At 38.7% G+C, this 12,572-nt stretch overlaps 1 protein-coding gene across 1 annotated transcript; it reads right to left on the minus strand.

The window, feature by feature from the left end:
• Positions 1-6,957: 6,957 nt before the first annotated feature.
• Positions 6,958-8,579, minus strand: LOC18427126 (Homeodomain-like superfamily protein). The gene has a single exon (XM_088857672.1). It carries the CDS (start codon positions 8,432-8,434, stop codon positions 7,562-7,564), a length of 873 nt encoding a protein of 290 aa, XP_088713798.1. The 5' UTR covers positions 8,435-8,579; the 3' UTR covers positions 6,958-7,561.
• Positions 8,580-12,572: the final 3,993 nt, after the last annotated feature.

The following is a 12,572-nucleotide window of genomic DNA, read 5'->3' on the forward strand; positions in this document are numbered from 1 at the left end:
CCACAAGCCTCTGCAGCAAACCTTAGTTTCTGAAAGAATATATCTTTTGTCTTGAGACTAAAAGTGGACTCAGGTAGACTCAATCGGGAGCACCACTGAACCACCACATGGTGGCATGGCAGGGTGCAAAGACCGCTTCCTGCTCCCGACCTTCCGAATAGACTAATTCTCCAATCGGATCACAAGGACATACTCATAATGGCCATTTTCTCTGACCTCAAAAGTCTTGATCGGCCCTACACGGTTTGAGCCATTGATTTATGTAGGGCAAAACCCATTAGGACTACAAGTTCTAAGCACTATTCCAACATGAGGTCTGATAATATATTTCTTAGAAAACCCTGTTCTCTTTTTACACTGAAACCAAAGGACTCATGTTCAACTTTGACTGATAATAGAATGAGATACAATGATACACAAAGGAAATGGCAGTTCTGAATCCTCTAAGAATCAGCATTGTTTCTTATCATAGACTGCATGCCTATACTCGGCTCTTGAACTCAAAGCTTTAAACTAGACTCCATGAGATTTAGCTCATTTTGATTGACTATCTCACCTTGCATTATTCCCTCTCTCTCTAAAGATTATGTTTTCTCTATCAACAAGTCCCCAAATAAAAAGTATCGAAAGACACCATAGGGTTGATCCCACTTCGAAAAGTAGATGCTTTTCATTTGGAAAATTGATGTATGGTACATCAGATAGCAATTAGCAGTCAGTTAATCTCAGCGGGAACAATCAAATTATAAACTCCATGCAAATTAGAACCTTCGTACAAAAGAATTGATGCATTACATTTGTCTTATCGGTGGAAGATTTTTCATACTCCAAGAAAGAATTAAAAAGGGAAAATTGAATGATATTCCAGCTTGAGAGAGTATCAGAAGAATTGGTAGCCGATATACCACCTTAAAAAAGAAACTTGCAGATCTTCCCCTAAGAGAATATTTGGTCCTAAATGAAATGATCATACACGGCAAAAGCTAAGAAGCCATGTTTGTAAGACAGAGAGTATGTAAAATTTTTAATGAGAAGCACATTGGAATTGCAAAGAATCAACCATGGGAAGAAAAAACACCATCCACATTTGATAATAGGGGAAGGCACCATGACCAACATGGATTACTCAGACCATTGTGAATCTCATGAGAATCTATTGACAATTAAATGGTTTCAGAGGACTGAAAGATTTCTTTGATAGAAAAGGTCCGAGAATTTAAAATTTTAGATGTACTCATGGGCACCCTCAGAGGGCTTTCTGGATTGGCCTTTACAAAGGAAAAGCCAACAATGATCAATCTAACCTTAATTGTATAGAAGGTTGTTTCTCTAGAAATATAGTACCCAGTGGGGGACTTCTTGTCATCTAGGAACCAAATTCAATAAACAACAAGATAGCCATTTGGCATACAGAGAAATTCCAGATCCCAAGTTTTGCTCTTCTCTAGAGCGCCTACCTTGCTCGGTATGGAATTCTCTTTAACAGACATGAGAAGGAGGCTCTTTCAAATGAATGGGACTCGTGGTCAGACATAGTAGCAGATGACTAAGCTCTATTAGATGCGAAAAGATAATGGAAAATCGTATATGCTGCATTGAAGGATGACAAATATGAAAAGAAATTGAAGAAGGTTTGGTACCTGATTTTGAGGCAGAATGGCCAGTAACGATTTCAAGCACTTGTTCAAGCTTCAGATCCATGACATGGCAGGTGACACGACACACCAGCATAATTAAAGATTCAAGGAACTGCAACTTGAAGAACAATTACTACCAGAGAGAAGATGGAGCGAAAGCACTGGCAAAATTATTGAAAGAAAGGAAAGTGTCATCCAGTATAATAATGAAAAACTCCATTTTATAGGACTGTTGAGACTTGTGGAAGCCTTCAAATCCAAAGAAATCAACAACGAGTGAACTTCTCTAGCAACTATGAGTAGGATCAAAACAATGGCAACACTTTTTTAGTATGAGAATTCCAAAGAACTTTGGAAGCAATGCCTGACAAGATAACTCAACTTGCGAGTGTGAAGAAAAATGGATAGACAATTTACAGCCGATAATTTCGAGGTATGGGAATCAAGGAGATCTTCTAGGGAGATCTTATCTTTGAGAAAGCATCTCTAAACATCAGCCTAATAGATTTCAGGAACCAAATTCTAAGAGGCGTGTGCTACTAAGAAGATGGTAAACTTGATACTGTGTAGCATTTTCTTTTTTTTCTGAGAGATGTTGATTGTGCACAATCCGTAGTGATATAAGCCAGGAAAAAGAGAGTCAACTACTCTCAACCTGAATCACTATCCAAAGGTCTTCTAGATCTCACATGTTCAATAGTATGTAAATCAGTACAGCAAGAGCCCATATCAGATAATGATGCAGCAGATGCAGCCCCCCCCATATCTCACAAAGGACCAAATTAAACATTGAATTGCGTTTACTCATCCAAAACTTGGAGGGGTTTAACTTACTTTTGGTAAGTATGCAACTTTTGCAGTCTTTTTTTTGGGTAAGTCAACTTTTGCAGTCTAACACAAAAGAATCATCATAGGGGCAAATACTAGTAAACACCCCACCAAACATAAGCTAGGCCTATGTATGGACATCATAGTATCCTTAGTTACTTTATGCCATAATGTAAATGACAACAAACAATGAGAAGAGAGCAACAGAATAAATTAAGAGAAGTGAGACTACCCATGCATATATGGTGGAGGGTAAAATTATTCTTAATTTTAATTTTTGTTCAATTTCGAATGATGTATATTGTAGTTTTAGTTTTAGGGTTTATTTCTAGAGTTTTTTTTACTTTTTAGGGATCTAGGGTTTTTATTTTTTTTATTTACTTCATGAGTACTATTCACAATACTATTCATGAGTACTGCTCAAGGGCTACAGTTCATGGAGGTAAAACTGTCATTACGAATTTTAAGTTGGGATATATGGATCAATGTATTTGGAATATTTTTTGTACTTAGAACATTAAATTATAATATATAAGAGGTGTATGGGGCTTTGAGGGGGTCATTCCACATGATTCCATATGTATGGGCCGTTTATAACCCTAGCTTGGTGTAAGGAGAAGAAACCCTAGGTTTCTTTGAATTATGCTTGTGTTTGGCTTGTTCCTTGCTGATTTTACTGTTCTCTCGAATTTTCCTACATCAAATTGGTATTAGAGCACAACGATCAATAAGGATGGTATTGTAGCACAGTATTGGAGTCCAACAACCATGCCTCTGCACAAATGAAAAGCGGCAACCTTAGAAGTATTTGGTGCTAGTTCGCATAAAGGGATTGCAGATCTGAGGAGATTAGTCGAAACCCTAGCCCTGCATTTGCCGTCGATGGAAGCCCCATCTCAAGAGTATGAGATCAAGGCAGATAAGGAATCCATAAATCCCTTCCATGATCAAGCTCCAAGGAAAAAGGTAGCTGATCATACGGATAGGGAAAGTAGGAGGTGGGAAATCAGTGTCACGGTTGAGATCCCAAAGTATTATGAAGAGGAGCTAGATGTGAGCTATAGTGATCATGGGGACTTACTATCAATCTTTGATGTGTACCTTGATAAGGATTCGAGTTTGGTAGAAAAATCAATTTATGATGAAGAAGTTAGTTGATGAAAAGAAAGAAGAAGGTCCTATCTTCAATGAAGAACATGCTATTAGCCAAGAAGAAAATGGTGGTGACAGTGTTTATGATGGTGAAAATGGGGGTGATTGCGCTGAGCTATTGCTTTGTTTTGAGTGGAGAGCCCCAACAACTCACAAAGTCCTAATGGAAAGAGCTCGTGACTGCAATGCATTCATCTAACCCATTTTAGAGTTGTAAGCGAGTTATCTCAGGTAAGTTCATGGACAATAATACTATGTATATGTGCTACAAATGCTACAATTTTCCATGTGGACAAAACATAAACATGATGGATAAAGTTTTTGTGACAGATGCAGTAATTTGCAACATATGTCTCTCTTGTTTTCTTGAATAGGGTCTCATCAAAATTGGGGAAAAGTGCATATTCGTCAAAGATGATAGACATGCGCATCTAGCACTATTGTTGATGGCAGTTAAGTATTGCCCATATTGTTGGTATGCAAATCAGTATGCTTATAGCATTCCTACCATACATGGCCTTGGACATCAGGGATTAGAACTAGTGGAAATGCATGTGCAAAATGGTTTCTCTTAAAATTTATGTTGCACTAGAATGTGCTTTCCTTATTTGGACAAAGAAGTATGCTCTTGATAGAGGTGAAGCAGTAAATTGTGTACCATGGCAAAATGAAGCTGTTTATTGAGAATCTTACTTTCCCGTACTATTTCTCACGTTGTATTTGCCAAGATTACCATGAAGGTGTTTCATGATCAGGTAGTGCGGCTAGTGCCAAATGTTTTATTGAGAGGTTGCGATGTTTATGATATTTTATTAGGTCCAAAACAGGTGTGTTCTGTTGAAGACAATTCATTGCGTACCATGGCAAACTGAAGCTCCTTATTGAGAAACTTACTTTCCCATACTAAATTCTCATGTTGTATTTGCCAAGATTGACATGAAGGGGTTTCATGATTAGGTAGTGCCGAATGTTTTATTGAGATGTTGCGATGTGTTTGACATTTTATTTGGTCCAAAACATGTGACTGTATTCTCTGTTGAAGACAATTCACTAGAACTGTGCATTCACAAACTCATGGAAGTATACGAAAGTTACCATAACACTGTATGGGAGTACTGTAGCAATGTACGAACAGTACTGTAGTGTAGATTTGTGGTGTCCTAAATCAACAACAAAGCAGGGAAGTTACATTGGGGTTTAGGTTTTGCTGATTTTGGGCTAATTTTTGCCAAATCAACCTACATCTTACTTTTCAGCGAGTTTTGTCGATTATTTGCCTAGGTTTTGGTGAACCCATGGCAGTGAGAAGGAGCTGTAGCAGGGGATTTTCATAGACACGCTTGGTGATCCCATAGATGATAAAATTGAGGAACTTGAAAGACCAGTTCAGCAGCTAATGCAGCAATTTGCGGCCCTTGATAATGAGTAAGACAATGATCTATCAACCCAAGAGGATATCGAGCACAAGCCTTTTCACTTTCGCGCTCCGCGTAAGGAGTCAATTGATGAGGACAGTGATAGAAGACTTAGATGTGGGGAACATCACTTAAGAGTTTTTGATTTGAAAGATGAAATTATTGATTTTGACACAGATTGCATTGAAAATCATCAAGTTGTAGATTAGGAATCATCACCAATATTCGATATATACCCAGATGACAATAAGATTTCTTAGGAGATCCAATCTATGATAAGGATTAAGATGATTATGAAGAGACTTTCGAAGAGGGTGAAGAATATGGAGAGAAGGCAACAGTAGGACTCATCCAAATCATGGCCTTGAGGATCTCATTACTATCAAAGAGATAAAGTATTCAAAAAATTTAGGCTACTAGAATCAAAGTAGAGCAGATGAAATGTAGTCAACTCATAAACCACAAATTGTGACCCTAATTTCATGAAGTAATGAAATAGATGTCCAAAAACCTCTAATGAGCAATAAATTGGGTTTGAAGTTTCCTACACGATTTTCAATAGGAGTTCATGGATAGCCGTATTTGATAAATTTCCATTGATTCATCAAAATGCATATAAGGATCCATTTCTTGAGAAATTCTTTTACCACGAATAATATCTGAGCCGACAAAGAAAAAGAATGTTGAAAAAAGTAGTTTTGATATTGGATTCATCTTAGCACATTTCGAAACTTGAGGATGAGTTGTCTCCATCCATGGGTGAATGATGGAGGGAAAATTTACTTATTTCTAATTTTTATTCAATTTTGAAGGATTTATATTAAAGTTTCAGTTTAGGGTTTATTTCTAAGTTTTTAGAGATTCTAGAGTTTTTTTTTTTTTTTTTAAATTATTTCATGAGTACTATTCACAATTACTGTTCATGAGAACTATTCATGGGTACTGTAATTGTAAGTAAGTTAGGATATATAGGTCAATGTATTATTTGTTTAAATACTTTTTGTACTTAGAACATTAAATTATAATATATAAGAGATGTGTGGGGCCTTGAGGGGATCATTCCACATGATTTTTAGAATTTGAAAGAGAAAAAAAGATTAGGCTTTTAGCTTGGGGTGAAATATGCTTGTGTTTGGCTTTGTTTCTTGCTAATTCTACTATTCCCTCAAAATTTCCTAGATAAATATAACAGCTTTGGGTGCAATCCGCCAATTGTGCATGCCAACCCGCACAATACGAAAAAAAGAGGGGACCAAAATCTTGAGATTTTTCTTTCAAAGAAGAAAGAAAGCATGAATTGAGGAAAGCTGGTGGCTGAATATAATTTCCAAGTGTTTCGCAGAATCACCCATAGGTTAGTGAGAATTAATACATCAGGGTTCAAAATTAGGTTCCAACCTCTCCCCCGCCCCCCCTCCTCCCCCCCCACCCAAATAACACCCAAATAAAAAGACTAGGGCATCATTAAATGCTACTAAGCAAGCACAACCGACTAAGGATCCGCTAACATGGCTCCACCTCCAATCAACCTCATCTAACACATTAAACTAGACTGAGGACAATGGAAAAGAAGACAAAGCTCAGCAGATGCATGATCCCTATGCCACTTCCAAAACTGAGGATCCAGACAACCCTAAAAGCCCACTTGACTCAAAATAATCCAGGACCAAGACATGGCAAACTGCATTAGACCTGAGGTGTGGTCTTGAAAAGCAAATTTTGCCAAACTAGAGATCTTACCAAAATGTTACTCTTATTTTGGGTCTGCTGCATGAATCATGTTTCTCTATTCTTCTCTAAAAATGGCCATTCAAACAAGAAATCAAAACCCAAATGGAAAGAAGCAACTACATAAAAGAGAAGAGAAAAAAATTCAATCAGTAACAAAGATCAAAACTACAAAATACTCAATCACAAGAATAAAATTGATAACCTTTGAACTCATTAATCAACCCCATAAGTAATGGCCCCACAAACAAAAGAAAATATCATGCGAGCAAGTATGAATATTCGAAGAACAATAATAAAGATTTCCCACTTATAATCCCACAATGATTAAGATAGACCGATCAAATCCCAATTTTCAGAACAAGAACCCAATTGGAACAAATAAATCAGTCCAACTCATATATCACCCTCAACCCCTTATTCCCGATCCCATCGCACAAACAACATAATCGACCCAAAGAAAAGCCCACGTACAAAAACCAATTCAAGGAGGAGAGAAAGAGAGAGCTCAATAAACAATAATTAGAGAAACGATAGGACTACCATTGGGAGCAAAGACCGCCAATATCCTTCCCTATTGCCCGAACACATCCGCAATTTAACATACACAAGGAGAGAGAGAGAGAGAGAGAGAGAGAGAGAGATTATTAGCAGTGAAAGGACAACACAATCCATGGGAGATATGATGCCCCAAATCCTCCCATGCCACCATGCCCACACAATAAAAAGAGAGGAGGAGAGAAATAGATAGAGGTAGACACAGGGGGAGGGGGGAGGGAGAGAGAGAAAGAGAGCAATCAATCATCTGCGGTCGGGAAGAGCGTGAGCACCTTGCGTGGGGGCGACGAGCCCTCCACATCCTCTACCTGCACCACCCCTCCCCCAATCCCTGCTGCTGCTGTCGCCGGCCCCAATACCCCTCCTGGCCCCACCCCCACCCTTCCCCCCCACCATTCCTTGATGATGCTGCGGCCTACCCAAAAATCTATGATCAAAGAACCCCACGCCCCCACTGGCAATATGATGCTGCTGATGATGATGGCCCTGACTCTGATACGGACTCTGATGATGGTGGTGAAATTGATGATGGGCATTATGTATGGTCGTTAACCCGACTTGCCCTGAAAACACATCCTCTGCTCCCCTATGGTGCACTAACCCATGGTGGTGATGGTGCCCTGCCTGGCTGAAAAGGTGGTCATGGGTACCTTGCCCTTGAGCCTCTGGTGAAAGCCCCTGCATTCTCTTAAGATAGAGCCTATACTTTTGCAAATGACTAGCCACATTCTCTCTAGTCAACCCATCAACATTCATAAGCTGCATTATAGTTTTTGGCACTGCGTTTTTGATACCCAAGTGCGCAACCGCATCGACAAATCGTTTATGAAGTTGGGGAGTCCAAACAAGTCGGGGCCTCTTAAGAGTTCGGGCAGGCTCGTCGGAGCTTAGCAGCTCGGGAGGAGAGGATGGTTCGGGCAACTGGACAGGGTGCTCGGGCAGCTCAGAAAGCTCAGGCAGGGGGCCAGGGGGATCGGGCAGCTTATGGATTTGGAAGGCCTGAGCGAGGTCAGGGGTTATGAGGGATTGAGAGAGGGGCATGAGTTCTTCAGGGGGGGGGAGGTCGTCCTCCCACCGAGAGAACCAATTGTTGTTGTTTCCATCCTCGTCTTTCATTTTGATGTCAATGATGGTTGCCTGGCCATTCCCTCAGTTTTCCGGTTGATTTTTTGGTGGTTCTCCTGTGCATTTCCAGCTACTACCTGGTTTTCTATCGACTGGTGTCCGGATATTTTACAGTGGTCCCTGGTTTTTCTATTGTTGGGTCCTGGTTTTAATTCGTTTCCTATTGATTGGGTCCTGGCTTTTATGGTGGTCCCTGCTTTTCTAATGTTGACTCACGGATTTTATGGCCAGAGATTGGGTTTTCAGGTGTTTCTGGGATTTTCGGACAGGTTCCTCTGGTCTTTTAATCATCTGGGTGCTGGTTTTTATGGTGGGTCACTGAGATTTTGGTAGTTTTCAGGCTTTCTCAGGTAAGTCTTAACAAACTGGGTTCCCTTTCTTCGTTTTGGCGGTTTTCATGCCAAACCTGGTTTTTTCATCAACTAAGCCCTGTTTTTTGTGAAGGATTAATGACTTTTCCCTCCAACTCGGCCCTGTTTTCCATTTGGCGTTTCTCCCAAGGATTCTGGTTTTATCACCAGATGGGTTCTCAACTTCTCAATAGAAGTGGGTTTTTATGGGGCTTCTTTGGCGTTTCTCCACTATTCCTAGTTTTCAGCCGAAGAGTTGTAAGGGTTTCCTCAGATGATTCCTAGTTTTTGCAGAGGAATCCTGGTTTATAGTCTCGCTAGTTTCTGGTATTCTCTCTCCCAACAAACCGTTCCTGGTTTCTTCTCTGTTAGGTCCCCTAGATTTCCCCTGAATTCCCGGCGAGTCCCTTGGTTTCTTCCTGGTATTCCCAGCCGGTTCTTTATTTTCCGGCCGGGTAATTGATTTCCCAGCAGGTCCGTGAATCTATCGGTTTTTTGGGGCGGACTGGAAATGGCTTGTCAGTAAAGTTAACGTAGACAGAGAACAGCGGAGATTTCTTGGGCAGGTCTAGAGAGAAACAACCCGAAATTATTCTTTATCAGATAGAGAACCCACCTGAGATTTCCCGTTATCAGAGAGAGAACCCACCTGAGATTTCCCGTTATGAAAGAGAGAACCCACCTGAGATTTCAGAAGGCGAGAGAGGACACCTGAGATTAGAGAGAGAGCCCACCAGATATTTTAGAGGGGTAGAGAGCCCGCTGAGATTTTAGAGAGAGAAAGCAGAAAGAACCCACCTGAGATTTCCGGTTTTTCGCAGCTGGATCGGTGGGTTTTCCGGCGGTTTGACAGGACGGATTCCCCGGCGAGTTTCGAAGTTTCCCGGCGACCGGCAATAGCCTCCTAGATAGAGAGACAGAGAGGAGATTCCGATTTTGAGGTGAGCTCGGACAGAGGGAGAGAGAGAGAGGCAGAGGCTCTAAGCTGTAGCTCAGAATCTAGATAGAGAGAGACTAGAGAGAGAAATGTGGATTTAAGTTTTAGAGAGAGAAAGAGACTGTATCTAGATTCTAGCTGGGAGGGTCGGAGAGAGAAAGGGTGGGTATCAGAGAAAGTGGAGTTCTTAGTTTACTACGTCTTGTCCGGAGCGATCGATCCAAGGAAGGGAGAGAAAGAGAGAGATTTAGTGAGAGGTTACATAAATGCCCATCATTTGGTTTGGAATATCGAAAGTGGGTTCGTGGGTCTCGAGGTAACGGTCTCTCTTCGCAACGGAGTGAGATAATTGGTAAAAGGCCTTTTACTTCTTTCAAATATCGAAAGTACCCTCAAGTAACCCCTTATTGGCCGAGATACTGTAACGGGTGGCAATGGATTCAAACCCCTTGGAACTCAATGCTATTTGGGTCTTGGTCTGGGTCCAGGTCCAGATCCGATTGGGTCTGGGTCCTGCAATATATTTTGAGCCCCAATTTATGTAATATTTAAATATTGTTAAATACATTGATTTTTTAATTTTTTGATTGGATCCAGGTCCAGGTGGGGTCCAATATATATGTAAATATCTAAATATAGGGAAAAGTTTATATAAAGCTGAGGCTTTAAACCATCAAATTTGAACCTATCTCAAAACTTTTACTAGAAGATGTTGTTTTGATGCCCAAATATACTCAAATTAATCATCTTGACATCGAAGATGTATGGATATGAGAAAAAAACGGATTTCAAGTTTTGGAAATAGTGTATTTTATAATGCGTTTTTGGACCGTCAATTTTCAAGATTTTCAAGTTTTCATAGATATGTCGATCTACATTATTTTTTAAGCTTTAAACTTTATAAATAAAGATGAAATTATGTTTGAAGGCTATCACAAAGATTTCCAGTATTGAAACCGCATTTCTCGACACTTTTTGAAGATGGGCTTTAATTTGATTGTTTAGAGTATAGGCTCTATACAAACCGTACCCCTAAATATATGTAATATCTAATTTCTTGATTGGGGTCCAATATATGTAATATCTAAATATTGTTAAATACATTGATATTTTACATTTTGGATTGGGTCCAAGTCCAGGTCTAAATATTGTTAAATACATTGACATTTTAATTTTTGGATTGTTAAAGACATTGATATTTTAAATACATTGTTATTTTAATATTTAGATATTTTAATATCTAAATATTGTTAAATACATGAGGCCATTTGAGTTTTGAGGGATAACAAATTTTTGGAACAAAAGCAATGTTTTAGTGCAATAACAAACTTATCGAAAAATAGAGTTTTTGAGGGATGAGTATCTGTAATGTTAAAGGAAAATGGTTTTTTTTTTTTTAGGTAATTCAGGGGGGATGACGAGCCCCTATCCATTTTTTAAATCATTTGTGGTTTTTGAATATGTTATGTGATAATAGAAGCCTAGACTTTAGCTGGGGCACAAGTAGTGCTACCACGATGACCCCAACCCCATTCTCAGGAAAATGCTTTGATAGAGTTGTATTGTTATCAAAATAAATAAAGCCTTATTTCAAAACTCAAAAAAAATTGCAATTCTGGCTTCAAACAAACTTTGTGTCTTTCATCTCGGCCTTGACCATTGCAGTTGTGGATAAAAATTAGGATTTCAAGATCTAAAAATAGTATAAATTGTAATAAATTATCTAGATGGTCCATTTTGCCTTTAAAATAAATGTTCATATATTTGCAAAATCTGTACTATTTTTTTAACTTTAAATTTTATAGTCAATGTTGGAAATTGATTTTAGAGCCATCATAAAATATTTCGATATTCAAAGTACTTTCAAATGAGGATTCGAGTTTTTTATAAGGCCTAGGCCTTCTAGAAACTGCATCCAATGTTAAAACGTCATCGAAAAATATAGTTTTGATGTGAGAAACTTTTACCATCAATAAGAATATATTTTTGCATCTAATTATGAATTTGAAGCTCTAAAAATATTATAATTCTGGCAAGTATGAGAGCATTAGAAAATAGATAGTCCAGAAATGTGTTACAAGATAAATTATTTAAAAAAAAAAAAATTTGTGTTGTAAAGTGGGCTCTTTTCCTCTTATTTATTTGGGGATTCCTATTTCAGTTGGGAGGGCATCCATCTCTGTATAGAATTATGTATTGTATAGAGTCCAAGTAAAACTTGATATATGGAAATTAAAATGCCTGTCGTTGGGAGGAAGTGTAACTGTTTTATAGTCACGCTTGGCAAATTTACCTATCTCTACTAGATGTCTGTTATAGAGATGCTGACCTCAATACTAAAAAAAATAGAGAAGATGATGAGAAATTTTTTGTGGGTTTCAAATGTTGAGAATAAAAAATTTCATCATTTGCGATGGGATATATTATGCACACCTAAAAGTGAAGTGGCATAGTCTTACCCTTAGAGGTCATATATGGTTCCAAATCCTTGCTCACAAATATGGAATGAATAGGTTTGGGGTTTGGATTGGGGGTGGGAATGGTAGTCGAAGCCGTTCAGTTTTTTTGCGTCCAATTCTTAGTAATATTAGGTGGATGTTGGGGATGGTAATAATATTTCCTTTTAGCACCAAAAATGGGTTGGGGAGATGCCACTTAAATGGGTATTCCCGGATGTGTTTGACAAAATAATACAGCCTAATGCCAAGATTTTTTAGTTGGTTGATTTTAGGGGAGATGGAGTGGTATGGAATATTAATTTTAGCTACAGCATGATAAATGAAACAACTATTTCTAGCTACTTTGCCCTCATGGAATTTGCTCAATAAGGTCGTTATTCATA

This window comes from Amborella trichopoda, chromosome 1, assembly GCF_054954075.1.
Source record: "Amborella trichopoda isolate Santa Cruz 75 chromosome 1, AtrichopodaSantaCruz75HAP2 v2.0, whole genome shotgun sequence".
NCBI lineage: Eukaryota > Viridiplantae > Streptophyta > Magnoliopsida > Amborellales > Amborellaceae > Amborella > Amborella trichopoda.

Excerpts from the sequence above, each read along its gene's own strand:
- LOC18427126 (XM_088857672.1), bottom strand. The coding sequence starts at position 8,434 with ATGAAAGACGAGGATGGAAACAACAACAATTGGTTCTCTCGGTGGGAG.